Source organism: Aulonocara sp. 'chitande type north' Nkhata Bay, linkage group LG2, assembly GCF_057382095.1.
Source record: "Aulonocara sp. 'chitande type north' Nkhata Bay isolate Kocher_YH1m ecotype deep benthic linkage group LG2, A_spYH_male_GT1.1, whole genome shotgun sequence".
In the NCBI taxonomy this organism is placed as follows: domain Eukaryota; kingdom Metazoa; phylum Chordata; class Actinopteri; order Cichliformes; family Cichlidae; genus Aulonocara; species Aulonocara sp. 'chitande type north' Nkhata Bay.
Genome location: NC_141345.1, coordinates 29,643,264 through 29,660,972, shown reverse-complemented (window position 1 = coordinate 29,660,972; position 17,709 = coordinate 29,643,264). Strand labels below are relative to the sequence as shown.

The window sequence follows — 17,709 nt, the reverse complement described above, 5'->3', positions numbered from 1 at the left end:
CAGACATGACTGGGGGAAAGAAAGGGGAGAAAGAAAGAGGGAAAGAAAAACAGCAGGGAAGAGGAATGGTGATAAAGGGCAAAAAACAAAAACCAACAAAACAAACAGACAAAAAATATATATATCAGTCACTTCAACTCAAAGAAGTCCAGACGCTTTTCTTTCCAAGCTCCTTTGACTGACTGTTAGGACAACTTATTTATTGCAAGCATGCAGTACAAGAATAACTCGATGTTTCTGACTTTGCATTACGAATTGTTTACCCACTGACAAACATTTCAAATGAAATTAAATTCAAAAACAATTTGTGGTAACCTGATTTTAATTCAAAAAGAATCATTAACAACACTTCTTGTAATGGTGTCAAAATCAGCCCAACTTTTATTTTCAAATGCAAAAAGTAAAAGAAAATGAGCCAACATACTGGACACATATAATTGTCAATATAATTGTTTATAAACAATTATATTGTCATCATTGTTACAGATATGGAAACTTTATTAACAATTTGTCCAAGTAAAAAAATGCCCTGCTAATTGTTGGGGTTTTCTCTCCTCTAGCCCTTTAAGCTCTTCTTTACATCCCCCCACCTTTTCTTTTTTCTTAATAATATAACAATAAAAACAATTGGCTGCATTTTAAATGTGTCAGATCAATGTCTTTATTCAAGAATACAAGAAATGGTAATAGCTGCATGTGTGTTTGTGTGTGTGCATAATATGCATACTTTACTTGTTGGATCCAAATCCCACAAGGAATCAAATAAAACAAGAAGACAAACAAAAACAAAACAAAAATATATTTCTCTCCCTTCCCAGGTCAGGTTCACAAAAGCATTGCAGCTCTTTATTCCTCTTGTACAGCTCCAGAGTCTGTCAGCCAAAAAGAAACTACTGAGGTTCCAACACCCAGTATTTCTGTAAACACAGATGAAAATGAACAGTCATCCACATCTAAAAGATTTGTAGATTCGAGGGACCGGTATAATACATCTAGTACATCTTTGTTTAAACCTCAGAACACAAAAAGGGAACAAACCATTGTATACAGATTTAAAAGTGCGCAAAGCAACGAACAGTCACCCTCTGAAACAGCTGAGGTTATCACAACCATTGTTTCTGTAAATACACAGGAACAGTCACCCACCTCAAAAAGATTAGTATATTCAAGGGACCAGTGTATCTACTCTGGTCAAAAGAATCCATGCTTCGTACTGATGTCCACAATTCTTTTTTATTCCTCTCACAATCATGGAGCACCGTGAAAACTAGAAACGAGTAAAATAATATCAATAGCACATATGACATCCATCTCAGCCACTTATTTCTTTTCACAAGATGCACAAGTGCTTAACAAATAACAGCATAATGTTTTTACCGTGTACACCTTGTAAAAACAGTAGTAGAAAAGTTGTAGATTCGTGCTCTTGTGGGGGAGACGTATGTTATCCACCACCTCGATAGCTAGCCGAGAGTTCGAGGGTCACTAGAGCCGCCGAGAACGCATGAACTACTTACGGTAGGACGTTTTGCCAAAGTAAGACGTTTTGTCAGAACACCGAGTCCTCAGGAGGATGCAGCCCATGAATTTGGACACGATCTCAGATGCACTTCTGGTGTTGTCATGGCAACCCACACAAACATTTCAGCGTCAGCTACAATGAGGCGGAGCCCTTACTGAAACACTGAGCTCAGGTAGAGTGAAAGACAACATTTTTCCGCATCCAAAACAGCAGCGCTGTTCCTGTGACCTCTAGTAAAGCCTCTACTTGGGAAAAGGGAGTCTTTCATCAAAGCATCCTGCAGAAGTTGAATAAAAATATGCAAATGTTTAAATGATGCAACTTAATGAAGGCTGACAGCAGTTGTACTATTTTACATTGCAGCGAACAGGGGTGACCATTATTTTCAACGTTTTTACAGCATTTTTCACATTGAAAGTGAAATAATATAAATAATGTCTCAATTAAATTGCGTTAATATTTAAAAATACAAAAACTACAGCTTTGTTCACAAGCCAATAAAAATGTACTTGGGCCAGTGGTAAATGAAAATAACACTTATTCAGCACCTGGTTGTTGCGGCTGCATCAGGACACCAGATGTTCAGCCTCCATCCTGTAGGCAGACTTATCCCCGTCTGAGAGGAGTCCAATAATGGTGGTGTCATCTGCAAGCTTAATTAATTTGACAGACTGGTGGTTGGAGGTGCGGCAGTTGGTGTACAGGGAGAAGGGCATAGAAGAAAGAACACAGCCCTGAGGGGAGCTCGTGCTGATGGTCCGGGAGTCCAAGACATTCTTCCCCAGCCTCACTGGTTGCTTCCTGTCCGTCAGGAAGTCAGTGATCCACCGGCAGATGGGATCAGGCACATTCATCTGGGAAAGCAATCCTTGAAGAAGGTCTGAAAGGATGGTGTTGAAGGTAGAGCTGAAGTCCACAAACAGGATCCTAGCATAGATTCTGCAGGACAAAGTGTAGGGCCATGTTGATGGCATCGTCTACAGACCTGTTGGCTCTGTATGCAAACTGCAGGGGGTCCAGGAGGGGGGCCGTGAGGGTCTTAAGATAGGAGAGAACCAGGCGCTCAAAAGACTTCCTGACCAGATGTCAGAGCCACAGGTCTGTAGTCTTTTCGTCCAGTGATCTTTGGCTTCTTGAAAGCTATATATGATATAAAAATTATATAAAAACTGTTAATCAGCAAAAGAAATGATATCATAGTTCTTATAAAGAAAGCCTCTATCAATCAAACACCAGCAGTGTAGCAATGTTGTTCACTTACACTGTATATAAAACACTGATTTTGGCTACATCCAGTTTTTACTGTATTATAAACATTTTTTACCATGAAGAGTAAAGTGTTTGGCATTTTTGTCATTGTTATTGAGCTCAGAGATCAGGCCCAGCCCAGTATCTACCTGGTTATGAGCAAGGAGCTGGAGGTGATAACTCAACAATAACCAGGCCATGCATGCATGCATGGATGCATGGATGGATCAGTTTGTAGGCTGTGTGTGGTCAGCAGCAGGCTGCTGGGTGTGGACCAAGAGGGAAAGCCCAGCATGTGAAACCCATCAGCAGAAGGCCAGAACAAAGGTGCACAGACAAACGCAGCCCAGACACTCAGGCAGGACGAGTAAAATAAATGGCAGCAAACACAGTATGATGTGGTAAAATGTGCTTTCTTTCACAAACAGATAGCACAAACAAGAATCACAAGAATCTCCTTTGTGGTTCTTGTTTTTCTTTTGAGTACATTAATAAAAAGTTGAAATAAAGTGGCAATAAAATTCATGCACTGAAGACCACACGAAACCCTAATTCACCCTACTACCTGTTGCCTTCACATTCCATTTGCATCCCTTGTCCACAGAATCAAAAATGACCCTTCTTCACTAAAGATCGAACATAAAGCAATTGCATTTTAAATGGAAGCCCATTTTGCATTAAGAAACACTATCAGCAATCAGAAATTGTGTATATCAGAGTTCTCTGTTTTTACTGTCCTGAAAACTGCATTAATTCAGTGGATGCGGTTAGGTTCAAAACAACGTAATATAAGAGGGCAACCAATTCAATCTAAGAGGGATCCAATTTTTATCCATTCATGTACCAGCTACTGGCTTTTTGCTGTTATGTTCTCATATCGCGTGAGAGTTTATTTGCCAGGTGTCAGAAGTCTAATAATGAATAAAGTTCAGGATATGCTTAAAAACTCACCTCAGTATAGCCGTCATCAGAAGGAAGTGCGCTTCACTGACTCATCAACTTGTCTCAGGCTTTCCACAAAGTTTCACAGTTGACCTTAAAGTAAGATGCTGCAAGCTTACCTTGCAGTGTATTACTTTTTAAGGTCTAAAGACCTTAAAGTGCGCTATAGATTGAAGTGATTTGAACTGACAACAGGGCTAATTCAGCACTTCAAGTTAACATCAATAAAAGTTTTTAAATTTATTCTGATTTCCGTTTGTTTTCATTGCCTGTGCTATCTGTTATTTAGTTCAAATTGTGGGTAGATAATGCTGTGCTGTCATGTGACCTGTTGTCTCATGTGTGCCTTTCTCTTGTTTTGTATGTATTTCTCGTTTGTTATTTATTCCTATTTTATTCCTGCAATTGGTATGGAATTCTTTTTTTTTTTTAAATTGATCAGTGTTTTGAAATTAGATGTGATGAAGATGTGACCTTAATTTACAAAATCAACATCATGTTGGATTCAATGAGACATGAAACTAGTGCATGAAACAGGTCTCAGTAAATGTTCTCATAGACTGCAATACACTGCCCCCTGCTGGTCATTATAAAGTCTGCAGATGTCATTTGACATGAATGTCATATTTGGGAAACAAAATAAAGGACTCTGTAAAATAAATGAAAATCAAATATTTATATACAGAATATTTATGTACAAATGCTGAAAAAGACATTTGAACAAGATGCACACCCAGTAAAATTAAAAAAAAAGAAAAGTCAGTTTTATCATGTGACTATCATGCTGTCATTTCCGCACAATGCACTTTACACCAGATCAAAATAAAACACTGTGAGGTCGTTCTAACCGGAAGCCCAGAGAGCTTCGACAATGCAGCACAATGCCCTGAAGCATCAGCATCAAAATATACTTCAAGTACCAAAAAGTACTCATTGTGCAGAATGCCCTATTTTTGAATAGCTGGACATTTTAATTACTTTATCACCAGCTGTGACTACAGCTGATAATCAACCATGTTTCATAGGGATGTGACTACATTTAGAAATGTCACGCATTTTTAGGTATAAAGCAAAAGATGCAATGAAATAAATAAGCTATCACATATTAATCCAAATGAATTCACTGAAATACATCTGCACATTTCTGCAGCCTGACTTATTACACACGTGAACACAGTACACATTTGTTTACTGCAAGCTTGTTTCAGAGATGTGATGCAGTTAAATCTGTATGCGTCTGTTTCCTTGTAGTGTTAGTAGAGATGGTGAACCTGACACAATCCTGTGTTTAGTGTGAAGGAAACCAGTTAACAGCCGGTTTAGTGAAATTCTCTTGAACTCATGGAAAACTCATCGTCGTCTCGAAGTGAGCAGCTGAAGCGTCCCGTGTGATCAGAGGTCCTCGTCGTCCTCGCTCACCATGACGTCGAGCTCTTTGTCTTTCCGTACGACGCTCTCGGTGATGACCTCCTTGTGCTGCTCCTCCAGCTCATGCAGCTCCGCCTGCAGGCGCTCCAGGTGGAGCACTCGCCGGTTCCTCAGCAGCCGGCTGGAGAATGGGTTCATGTCGTTGAAGGCGATGCTGGTCAGCTTCCTGCATGGACACACGCAGGTGGAAAGGACTCGATCACCAACACAGAGGAACTGGAAACTGATCAGCTTGAGTGTTTCTGTTTTATGCTGCTTGATACTTCAGGTACTGCAGTTTGAGCAGGAAATACTGGACTGACTGGACCACATGTATCCGAGAGCTGCAGATACTTAAAAATCTTTAAATCGTTGTTACTGTGATCAGGGAAATTTAAACTTCTCACAAAATTTCAGTAAAAAGGGTTTGAAGCTCAAAGATTCAACAGCTACATCCGCTACACTTCTGAGAGTGTAACAGCTCGTAGATTAAGGCGGGTGGAGGCGAGTGCGTACCTGGCATTGGAGACGGTCTTTGTGAAGAAGCGTAGGTACTGGTAGATCTCCACGCTGTCGTGAATCTTCAGGATGTCGTCCTCTTTGTATTTGAACAGAGCCAGAGTGTATCTGAAGATCACCTGCAGCACAGACATGCATTTCATAACAGGACACTCACGCCACACAATTAATTGGAAACTTTGAGGAGGTGAGTCATAAAATTACTCTTTCAGTTGTGGTGCAGTTGGGCCCTTTACTCATTACAGCTCTGATCGATTTCCAATAAGCCACTTGGTTCCTCAGTTGCCAGATAATATTAACTTACTTGGTAGTTGAGCTTTAAGTTTAAATTAAACTTTTGGGTTGGATCTACGTGGCTGAAGCTGTTGTCAGCATTTATCCCTGTGTGGTATATATTTCTGTGTCTGAACTGTGATTTTATTTCCTGAGACAAACGATGTAAAAGCTGTGCTGCATTTGTCACATTGCAGAAACAAGCCCAAAGCCATTGTCCCGCTCATCGTCTGGATTTACGCTGCTTGTGGTAGACTGTGAGGTCGTTACTAGAATGATCTGCTTTCCCACTCCTATTTCATGTCACATGACAGTTCCCCATGCTTAGTAAACAATGTCTTATTACTCCTAAAATGTAAATAAAGACATCTAAAGGTGAAAACAAAATCATTTTTGTTTCCATGGACACTACTGTGGTGCATTCAAGTGTTGTCTGCATTTCTGTCATGGTGTGTTCGGGTGTATGGTACCTTGGTACCCTCATACAGGAAGGCGTCCCACAGAGGCATCAGGATGTCGCTGGGCAGACTCTCCACAAAAACCACCAGGAACCAGTTGAAGGTGACCAGAGAGACGTCAATGTTGTGATCCTCAAAGTGAGATGCCAGGCGAGGAAGCTTCTCCGCCATGAAGTCCTTCAGCACGCGCTGGTCCGCCTGAGCACAAAGACTCACAGAGATCAGCCTCACTGATCACTAAAACAGATCACAGCAGGCAAGCAGGTGAGTGTGTCTGCTGACCTGAGAGGCCACCAGATTCTTGGTGTAGTAGTCCTGAGGCATGATGGCTTCCACCACTGCCACCAGACACCAGAAGGCGTCTTCGTCACTTTGGAGGACCAACAGAGCGAGGGCCGCTAACCTGTGGACATTGATGGAAGGTGAGGTTCTGCCTGGAAGGCGGGTCCACATAAGAACTCAGATATAAAATTTATACTTTTGTTCTGACCTGTTGAGTACCTGGCAGTAGCCAATGGCAGGGTTATGCCCGGAGAAGGCCAGAAGGATGCGGCGGAGCTGCTGGAGGGCAGGGCTGGAGGGCGGGGCTGGACGGCGAGGAGAAGTGCTGATTGGTCGTCAGGGTTCGGTGAAGGTCCAGCTGGACCTGCCTGGAGGCAGGATTAGGAACTGTCCGACTCTTCTCACACAGCTGGAAACAGAACAGGATTACTGAGTGCTCGCCAGCATTCCCAACAGGAAGAAGGAGGAGCCACCTGTGCTCAGGTGCGGATAAAGCACTCTCTCTCTCTACAGCTGTACCTGCTGATAGCGTTGCATGTGGCACTCTTGGCTTGTCAAAGTTCTGGCTCGGACCAAACAGCGCCACACTCTCTGCCGATACTCCCGAGGGACGCCTTCACGCACCAGAATTTTGAGCTCAGGTGAGATGATGAAGTCATCGTCGGACCTGCCTGCAAGGTACTGAGCCCAGCGGCTCAGCAGGGGGTGCTCCAGACCCTCCTACAGAGACAATGATGTATGATATAAAAAGAGGATAACCATTATCTGTTAAGCATTATGTTACAATTTAACATAATGTAAAATTGTAACATTGTAAACATAATGCTACAATTATACATTATGTTACAGTTTAACATAAAGTAAAATTGTAACATTATGTTTACAATGTTACAATTTACAAATTGTAACATTGTAAACATAATGTTACAATTTTACATTATGTAACAATTTAACATAATGTAAAATTGTAACATTGTAAACATAATGTTACAATTTTACATTATGTTACAGTTTAACATCATATAAAATTGTAACATTATGTTTACAATGTTACAATTTACAAATTGTAACATTGTAAACATGATGTTACAATTTTACATGATGTTAAATTGTAGCTGTTAAGGGTGGTGAGTTAGCGAACCTAGACGCGGACCTCTCGTTTAAGTTGAACAGTGTCTTTATTTACAGTGAAGCCAAAATCAATCCACAGTTATCCACAGTGCAAGTCCCTTCAGTGCTCCTCTCCCCGTCTCCCCTCGTGTGTCCACAAAACTCCCTAGAATCAGTGAAGTGTCCCCTTCCGTCTCTCCGTCTCGATCGCGTCCAGGCTTATTAGGCAGCTCAGAGTGGCAGCACTTACGGGTCGGAGGTAACAATCGCAGCGGAGAAAAAGCGGAGCGAGAGAGGAGAACAAAAAAACACACACACACAGGTCGACCGGTCGGGGCACCGTCCGACTCTGACAGTAACATAATGTAAAATTGTATTATGTTTACAATGTTACAATCCCTACCCTCACCTATGGCCACGAGCTGTGGGTAGTGACCGAAAGAACGAGATCGCGTATACAAGCGGCAGAAATGAGCTTCCTCCGAAGGGTGGCTGGCCTCTCCCTTAGAGATAGGGTGAGAAGTTCGGCCGTCCGGGAGGGGCTCAGAGTAGAGCAGCTGCTGCTCCACATCGAAAGGAGCCAGCTGAGGTGGTTCGGGCATCTGACAAGGATGCCCCCTGGGCGCCTCCTGGGTGAGGTGTTCCAGGCATGTCCCACCGGGAGCAGGCCCCGGGGCAGACCCAGGACACGCTGGAGAGATTATATCTCTCGGCTGGCCTGGGAACGCCTTGGGACGCTTGAGCGGTCAGCAAAAGTCGACTTCCCCCATCACCCACTCATTCACAAAATTTCCCTCGGGCCGTGAACAGGTGATATAGCAATCACTATTACTGACACCACGTGACCCAAAGCTACGCCTATCCACAACATTCCGGCCCCTAATTATTACATTTTTACAGTAATAATTACACATCCAACACCATAACTCACAACACACACTTCATCATATCACAGACACCCAGTGAGACAACATAACATACTCAAAAGTCCACCAAAGTTATTTTCTCATGTCTTCTCTTCTTTTCTTCTGTCTGCACATGGTCAGTCAGTCATAGGCCAGAGGTTACCAGCACTTAGCCTAAATATAGTCAGTCTGATGTACATCTCATAACATTAAAGTCAATTCAAAGTTAGTTATGTCACACTGTGTCAAAAATGTCATAGTCATGGGTCAGAGGCCTCCTGAAGAAGGCATATCTTTGTGATGGGTCTGCACACATGGCTGGTTGGGGTCTTAATCCAGACCTGACGCACAAGCCCCCTTTCATCTGGTGCAGCTCCGGTGACTCTCCCAATGAGCCAAGAACCACGAGGTGCAGAATCATCCACTATAAGGACCACATCTCCAGGAACAAAGTTACGTTTAATCCTTCCCCATTTCTGGCGCTCTAATTCTGTGACTGGGACTCTCTTTGCATATCCTCTAGATATAAGATCTGTCATGAAGGCAGTGTAGTCTTTATGAAAGTCTTTATCTCTGATGAACCTTTTCTTCAAACCTAAGGCTCGTTGCTCAATTGCACAGTTGTCAGGCATTCTTATGTCTCGGTCTTTTAGTGGCAGGGCAATGCTGTAGTGCCAATCCCCCAAAGTCACCATCTTGCTGGCCAATTCCAGGAACTTCAAGTCTTCCTTTGACAGCCCCATCTGTTCATCATTGCTGCTCTCAGGAAAATCCATCTTGAACTGCTGTTTCCATAGCTTGTCCAGTGTGACAGCAGAAACTCTGTTGGCGGTAACTGTTGCCAAACATCCTGGCCTTCCACAGCATTCTCGATTAAGTGGCCCATTCACAGTCCAGCCGAGCACAGTCCTAATGGCAAAGGGTCCATCACCTACACTCCGGATGACCTCCAAAGGTTCTAGAGCTCTGGGCATATTCATGCCAATCAAAAGCTCAACATTGGCCTTAATTTCTGGCAAATGAACATGCTTCAAATGTGGCCAGTCAACCAGGTCCTGTTGATTTGGGATGTTACCAATATCTACAGGCATTTTATGCTGAGTGAAGAGGTTAGGCATATCACAGTACATGTCACTGTCCAATCCAGCAACTTCAAGTTCAGGTACAATGAAACTGTCCACCACTTTCTCCTGTCCCATGGTGCGCAGGAGAATCTTTGTCCTCCTCCCAGCAATATTCAGCTTGTCCATAAGACCCGCTGTACAAAAGGATGCTGAACTCCCTTGGTCCAGAAAGGCATACGTTTCCACTATTCTTTGACCTCTCTTTGATTTTACTTTAACTGGCACAATGGCAAGCTTACAGTCCTGTTCACCGGCCCCAGTAAGACCACTAGTCTGGATCGTAACAGGAATGTTATCTGCCTCATTATTAGGTTTGATTTCATGTACAGTGTAGTGTAAGCATTAAAAGATCATAAAAGGAAACACTAACATTTATGTGAAACTAATTGTAATAAAAAAAATGAACAGGTGCTTTATAGATTTAAAAGAAAGAATCTGAAAACAACACTTTTTTGGTCTGAGTGATCAAAGTAGAAAACAGAACTGATGTTCAAGAACAAACCGTAGCTGCACTAATATTACACATCTCCATTGTTGTGGTGAACAGACATGTTGCTTTTAAAACCACATGCAGTGTGTGACCGTGACTGTTCACTGAGACCATGAACGCCACTTCGCTGAAGCCTTCGCCTTCTTCTTCTTCTTCTAAATTGGAAGCAGAAGGAGCACGAGCTGCTTTGATCTACTGAAAGGAAAAAGCAGAATATCTGAGTTGAAACCAGTCAGCTGAAACCAGTAAGACAGGAACAAATTCAATGCAGTGTCTCAGGTGGCTTAGCCTGTTACAACTGTTGATACAAGCTAAATACAGTTAACACACAGTGTCAGGGAGCTCCAGTGTGGGAACTAGTGGCTTTAGGTTTGTAGTCATTTAACTTTCATCCCTTCATTCATTTAATTCAGGAGGAAGAAATGTCAGGTGGGTGCAGGCTGGTTACATGCATTTGGTCCCATGCTGTCTTTAACTTGGTTCACTTTATGGCTGGGCTGTATGTGGGCTTATATCATGTTACTTGGGCAGGAGTTCCTGTCCCCTGTTAGACTTAGAAAGTTTCTCCATAAGTAGAGCTTCTAACTCTTCTAGCACACCTGTGGCTGACAGTTTTTTGGTGGCTCTTTTTACCCCACACTGGTTGTGAGTGTGTAAATAGCCCCACTAGTTATTTTGGGTTGCAGTTAACTTGGGAGGAAGAGGTAGGTCTGCCATGACTAGATGAATAACAATTATCTGGGATACATAAATTTCATAATGGATGCATGTATCTCTATAAACCTGCCTGAGGGCTGCCATTTTTTACATTCAGTTATTTCTTTGTTGAATCTAAATAATGAATGTGTTACAGTTAAACTGACACTGATCAGTGTAAATGGCTCATTGGGACACAGAAACCTTTAAATTAAACCCTATCACCTGATATCGAGTGTCAAACAATATCAAAGCTGTAAAAGCTGTTTACAGTCAGAATTTATAAAACTATGATTGTAAATAAATTCAAACAAGTGAGCTTTTCTCTTTGTGCTGAATATCAACACTGTGATTTCTTAGACTGTAAGCTTTACTTTAGCACAACCAGTTGTAGAAGCTGCCACTCCAAATGTCTTTTGATAACAAGAAAAAAATACCTTTTCAGTCCACGGCCTGAAGTTCTTCTCCGACATCTTCTGCCATCGGCTTTGTCTGCTGGTTTGAAGTCAATAAACCACAAAAAGATGATTTAGTCACTTTGTCTGCGTCATGCAGCTCGAATGTGTCGTGTAACGATGTTGAATAGCTGTCGTTATCCCTCTGCTGTGTCAGTAGGATTGTACTGTACAGCATCTCATTGATATGTGAGGAATGCTAATGTAACACGATAACAGACTTACATCATTAAAACATAAAGGGCAGGAGATATTTAGATATTTTTATATTTATATTACATTTTATAGCTGACGGATATTACTAAATAGATAGAATTTACTAAATAGCTGGATGAACATGAAAAATATGACTATAATAACAAATGACCATGAGAGCCAGTAGAATTAATTCAACTGGACACTCAAAAGACGTCCTTAAATGCTCTTTAAGTGGCGGAACAGATGAACAAACAGTTAATCGCTTACTTGAGATGAAATCTGCTCAGCTACTTTGAAAACAGCTTCTAACTGGTTCATCCTTTAACAGGATGACTGCTCAGGGGTAAGGCCATCATGCAGTCCAGCAACCTTTATGGTTCTGCTTTGATTCACCAGGAACTATTAGGGAAACCTTCCAGCGCCTCCTGTGAAAGACACAGGCATAAACACACAAACATTTATTAACATGTTCCACAGTGTTCCAGTTTGATTTTCTTATCCTGTGGACAACAACGTACATGGATGCAGGTTTATTGTTAACTTTTGTAAGGTTTATTTAGTGAACATATCCAGCTGCAGCTCCACTGTGATCCTGAACTGGATAAGCACTTAAGAAAATGTGTCAATAAATGGACATACATCAACTTACTATATTTATCCAAACAGACGGGACCAATAATGCTTCACTGAGTTAGAGACTTTAATGTCTCTTCTATGTAAGAATGTCTCGTGCTGATATAACTGCAAACTTGACAACAAAGGTTTTTCAGACTGCATGTAGCTCTATGTCAGCTCACACATTTACATTTATGTCACACTTATTTCTGCTTTCCCATTTTATAATTATTACTTACATTTTGATTAGATACCTTGAGTTTGTAAATGATCAGATTACATAATTGGAATAAAATGTATCCAATTCAAGGTTGCGGGAGGATGAAGCCTATCCCAGCTGATACAGGACAAAGACAGGCTGCCAGTTTATCGCAGGGCTAACACAATATGTGTAACAGAAAATCCACTTAAATGTTTGATATTTCTTATAATAATCATAATTATGACTATTATTTAAAGGTTTCTTTATAAATACATTTTGATTTTTTATAACCTCTAAAATATAAACCTGAGCTGTTTCAGATTCTGACCTCTGACCTCACTGCAGCTCCCTCTTGGAAGTATGTCTGCTTCTTGTCCCCAGTGTTGACCACCTGCCCTTGATATCACGTACTGTACCTGAGGAACAAAAAAGGACAAACACTTGCCTTCATTTAAGAAGTACATTCATACAGAGGTAATCTATGGAAACACACTAGTTCAACCTTTGGGAGAAATCAGTTCCTGTGAAACATTTCTGTAAATTAACATCATATGGAGAATGAATGAAATGAGTTCTTCCGGTGACTCAGCAGTCAAACACTGACAAATGAAATCTAGTTAAACTATTAAGCATATTTGCTCTTCTGAAATCTGTGTTAAACAACAACAAACATAAATTAGTAACAAAAATACAGCTGAGTAGATATTACAAACCACCAGCAGCCATAATGCTAAATTTTAATCTTCAAATGTTTCTGAGCCGTCTTCAACCTGCTTTTAACACATTAAAGTCCCACAGTCAATGCAGCCTGACTCAATCCTAGATGTTCAGCACACAGAGGTACCGTTTGAAGTTTAGTGTTAACCTGAGTCACTGATCATTTGCAGTATTACAGAGTCTGGCAGTCTTTGCATGATGTCCACGTCACTATAAGTTTCTAGCTGACTCTCAGGTGTGCCAGCAGGAAAGAGTAATAATAACCTGCATCCTGAGGTTTGTCATGCAGGATTAAATTTACAGTGGCTTTGTTCACACAGCTAGGATTGTATTTTACACTGACCCTGGGTCAGTATAAGTATCATACAGTTTAAACGAAGCACTGAAACTTGCACATATTTATTACAGATGCACTGAAGCTAATCGAGATATTTGCTGTCAACCTGTGGCTGCGATTAATCACTTTACTGAAAACTTTATTAACTAGTAACTTCATCAGTCATGACAGAAGCTAATATTTCTGTGCTAACATCGTTTAACCAGTAACAGCTTTCCTCCAATATAAGCTAACGTTTACACCGTAACTTTAAGCTAGCACCATAAAGACGGTAAAACACGTAATAATATCTACAAATGCATCTTAAAGCTCTTATATTAGCACTCGGTGTATTACTAACATAACCACATTAACATTACTGACACTCGCTGACTTTTAATAGTCATTCTATAAATGCTGTCCGTTTAAATGGTCCTGTACCTGTACACACTGCATATCCACCGGATTCCAGCCAGAGTGGATTCTGGAGTCTTCCACGCTCCTGTTAGTGATCCTCCATCTGGATGGATGAGAACAACCTTCTGAACAATCTAGCAGGTCTCCTTGGGGGGGCACGTCTCCCCACCCCCCAAGCGAGGGCCGTGGCACTGAAACTGCCGGCTGAGAGAAGGCTTGAAAAAAAAAGGACATTTATCATTTCTTCTTCAGCCACCTTTTTTTCTCATCGTTTTTCCAAAGTACACATTAAGCTTCTTCTGCAATAACACACTAATTACACATGGAAACCTACCTACTTCTTTCTTCATTACAAACAATTACACTTTCTGTAAAGTGCTTTCAATAAAACAGAAAAGAAAAGTGTGTTTTGTTTTGTTTTTTTTATTCAAGATCTGTTCACATGTACTTAGCAAAGGTGAGTACACAGCATGAGGAAAGCCAAAAGCAAAGAGAGCGTATGAAGGTAATATTGAAGTAGGCTTCGTTTTGAAGTGGTGAAAGGCAAAGGCATGAGTGTAAGGTAATAAGGGGTAATGAGAGAGATGAAGAGCGGGCGGAGGACTTGGCTCAAGTAGGAAAAAGCAAAAAGGAAATGCGAGCGCGTTTCCCCGCCCCCCGCGCAGGGCCGTGGCAGTGAGTTCGTGGGGGGTTCGAACTGGCGGAGTTCTGTAGCAGAGTCCTCGCCACATGTCATAAGCCAAACGACCGGCCAAGGGAATACTTAAAAAAATGGACATTTATCTTTTCTTCTTCGGCCACCTTTTTTTCCCATTGTTTTTGCAAACTACACATTAAGCTTCTTCTGCAATAACACACTAATTACACATGCAAACCTACCTACTTCTTTCTTCATTACAAACAATTACACTTTCTGTAAAGTGCTTTCAATAAAACACAAAACAAAAGTAGCTTTTCTTTTCTTTTCTTTTTTTTTATTCAACATCTCTTGATTGTGATTGTCGGGTAATAAAAGCTAATAAGAGAGATGTAGAGCGGGCGGAGGACTTGGCGAGAGCAGGAAAAAGCAAAAAGGAAACGCCAGTGCACGTCTTCCCGCCCCCCAAGCAAGGGCCGTGGCACTGAAACGGCTGGCCAGAGAAGGCTTGAAAAAAAAGGACATTTATCATTTCTTCTTCAGCCAGCTTTTTCCCCCATCGGTTTTCCAAAGTACACATTAAGCTTCTTCTGCAGCATTATCACACACTAATTACACATGGAAACCTACCTACTTCTTTCTTCATTACAAACAATTACACTTTCTGTAAAGTGCTTTCAATAAAACAGAAAAGAAAAGTGTGTTTTGTTTTGTTTTTTTTTATTCAAGATCTGTTCACATGTACTTAGCAAAGGTGAGTACACAGCATGAGGAAAGCCAAAAGCAAAGAGAGCGTATGAAGGTAATATTGAAGTAGGCTTCGTTTTGAAGTGGTGAAAGGCAAAGGCATGAGTGTAAGGTAATAAGGGGTAATGAGAGAGATGAAGAGCGGGCGGAGGACTTGGCTCGAGCAGGAAAAAGCAAAAAGGAAATGCGAGCGCGTTTCCCCGCCCCCCGCGCAGGGCCGTGGCAGTGAGTTCGTGGGGGGTTCGAACTGGCGGAGTTCTGTAGCAGAGTCCCCGCCACATGTCATAAGCCAAACGACCGGCCGAGGGAATACTTAAAAAAAAGGACATTTATCTTTTCTTCTTCGGCCACCTTTTTTTCCCATTGTTTTTGCAAACTACACATTAAGCTTCTTCTGCAATAACACACTAATTACACATGCAAACCTACCTACTTCTTTCTTCATTACAAACAATTACACTTTCTGTAAAGTGCTTTCAATAAAACAAAAAAGAAAAGTGTGTTTTGTTTTGTTTTTTTTATTCAAGATCTGTTCACATGTACTTAGCAAAGGTGAGTACACAGCGTGTTGGGTCTGGGCCTCTTTGCTTAGGCTGCTGCCCCCGCGACCCGGCCTCGGATAAAGCGGATGAAGATGCATGGATAGATGGACTGATGTTCCAATTGTAACATTATGTTTACAATGTTACAATTTCACATTATGTTAAATTGCAACATAATGTAAAATTGTAACGTTAAGTTTACAATGTTACGATTTTACATCATGTTACAATTTAATATAATGTAAAATCATAACATTAAGTTTACAATGTTACAATTGTAAATATAATTTACCCAATTAATTCTGTCATAACAGAAGTATGACTTCTCTGTGTTATTAATCCGTATTAATATTGTAGGGAGATTAATATCCCTACAATATTAAGCATCAGACTTTATCAAATTTTCTAAAAACTTCTTTTGTTGGATAGTGTAGCGCAGCTGGATAGTGTAGTGGTAATACTACACATCTTTGGAGTCGCACGTTCGATTCCCACCAAGTATCCAGTAAGGGTCCTGGCTAGACCCCTCATGCTAACCAAAAATCCCTGGAATGGTGCGGCTACGTCTGCAGTCTCTCCGCTTGAATTTAGAGCTTGCTTGTTTGTTAAATGTATTATTTACTGTTTTTAGTTTAGTCCATGACGGGGCTGGATATCGGGCGTCCTGCACCACCCATCCGGTCTGGAGCATAGCGAAACCATTTCTGCACTGTTTGAACGAAGGTGAACTCAGAAACTGCCCCCACCTGCTGAGTCAGGCCATCTAAGACAACAAAAAACCCCAAAAACAAACAAACAAAAAAACAGTAAAAAAGAGGGGTTCAATTAGAGTTCAAATATGAATAACCTCTCGCCAAAAGTCTTTAACAGCTAGAAAGCTGGCAAACTACTAAGCTGATCAACATGAAAGGCACAAGGTGGAAATCAGCAAACTGCTGCCTCACTTTGTTCACCTGTGCTCTATATTTCATGGTCCGGTTGGCTGCAGGACCAAACATTTGGCCTTACACCTTATTTCTTTATGTTTTGCTTCCAAGGTGCCAGACTTGTAGGTAACTTTTTACACTGACATGACCTCAGCAATAGTTTCCAGTCTTTCAACTTCCTTGGGCTTTGGCTGCTTTTTTACTCATTTTCAGTCCAGTCCTTCTACCTGACCATTTTCAGAGAACTCTAAGTGAAGGAAACGGTTTCCAGGGCCTAATCCGTGGATCGACTTCCTTCGAGGCGTGGACGTCTATCAGCAGAGAATGTACCTTCACCTATCAGCAGAGAATGTCCCTTAGTCTGTAACACAGTCAAATATATTCTCAAGCAATATTCAAGCATGCCATTCAGCGTGTTAGTACGAGCTCGGGAGCAGCTTGGGAGAACAAGAAAACAGAGACTGCTTCAGGTTGTCTTCCCAAATTGACTCAACTTTATTCACAAGTACAACAGTTTATATAGAGGGTAAAATTCATGAGACAGCAGATTATCAGTTTAAACCAGTACAGACCAAGATAAGGGAGCGTCTTCCTGCCCTTGGGTGAAGAAGCATCCTTTGTGTAGTGTATCAGTTCAGCTACAATTGTGATTATCTCAGCGACATATTTTCAAGGCACAAAACGAAGAGTTCTTACATTAGTGAAATCTGAAACAAACCATTTGGCCTTCAACAGGCGTCTAAAAGATTAAGAAACTAATGTAGCTGAGGGAGTGATCTCTGTGGTATTTCAACCTTGTACCAGCCTGTGATTCTCACACATCAATTCTTGGGTCAAAGAGAAAAATAACTAAAACAAAGGGGCCTTATTGAATGACAGAGTTTTCCTGTATAATGTCACTATAAAACAATATCCAGTAAATGCTACCATGGTACTAAAATACCTAACAGTTCCCCTCTTT

General features: G+C 41.2%; 1 protein-coding gene and 1 pseudogene across 3 annotated transcripts; both read right to left on the bottom strand.

The window, feature by feature from the left end:
* Window positions 1–5,104: 5,104 nt before the first annotated feature.
* On the bottom strand, window positions 5,105–8,632 carry LOC147338146 (TBC1 domain family member 2A-like; annotated as a pseudogene).
* On the bottom strand, window positions 7,804–14,049 carry LOC147338145 (uncharacterized). 3 transcript variants are annotated; one of them, XM_086258479.1, is made up of 5 exons: window positions 13,921–14,049; window positions 12,775–12,862; window positions 11,897–12,054; window positions 11,414–11,471; window positions 7,804–10,475 (listed from the first exon to the last, which is right to left on the bottom strand). In XM_086258479.1, the coding sequence occupies exon 5, from the start codon at window positions 9,914–9,916 to the stop codon at window positions 8,927–8,929; it is 990 nt and encodes a 329-aa protein (XP_086114605.1). In that variant the 5' UTR covers window positions 9,917–10,475; window positions 11,414–11,471; window positions 11,897–12,054; window positions 12,775–12,862; window positions 13,921–14,049; the 3' UTR covers window positions 7,804–8,926. The 3 variants fall into 3 exon arrangements, with proteins under 3 accessions (XP_086114605.1, XP_086114614.1, XP_086114623.1); XM_086258488.1 differs by having other exon boundaries at window positions 11,414–11,462; XM_086258497.1 differs by having other exon boundaries at window positions 12,782–12,862.
* Between the last annotated feature and the right edge of the window lie 3,660 nt (window positions 14,050–17,709).

Coding starts and splice junctions, on each gene's coding strand:
- LOC147338145 (XM_086258479.1), bottom strand. CDS start 9,916: ATGGACAAGCTGAATATTGCTGGGAGGAGGACAAAGATTCTCCTGCGC.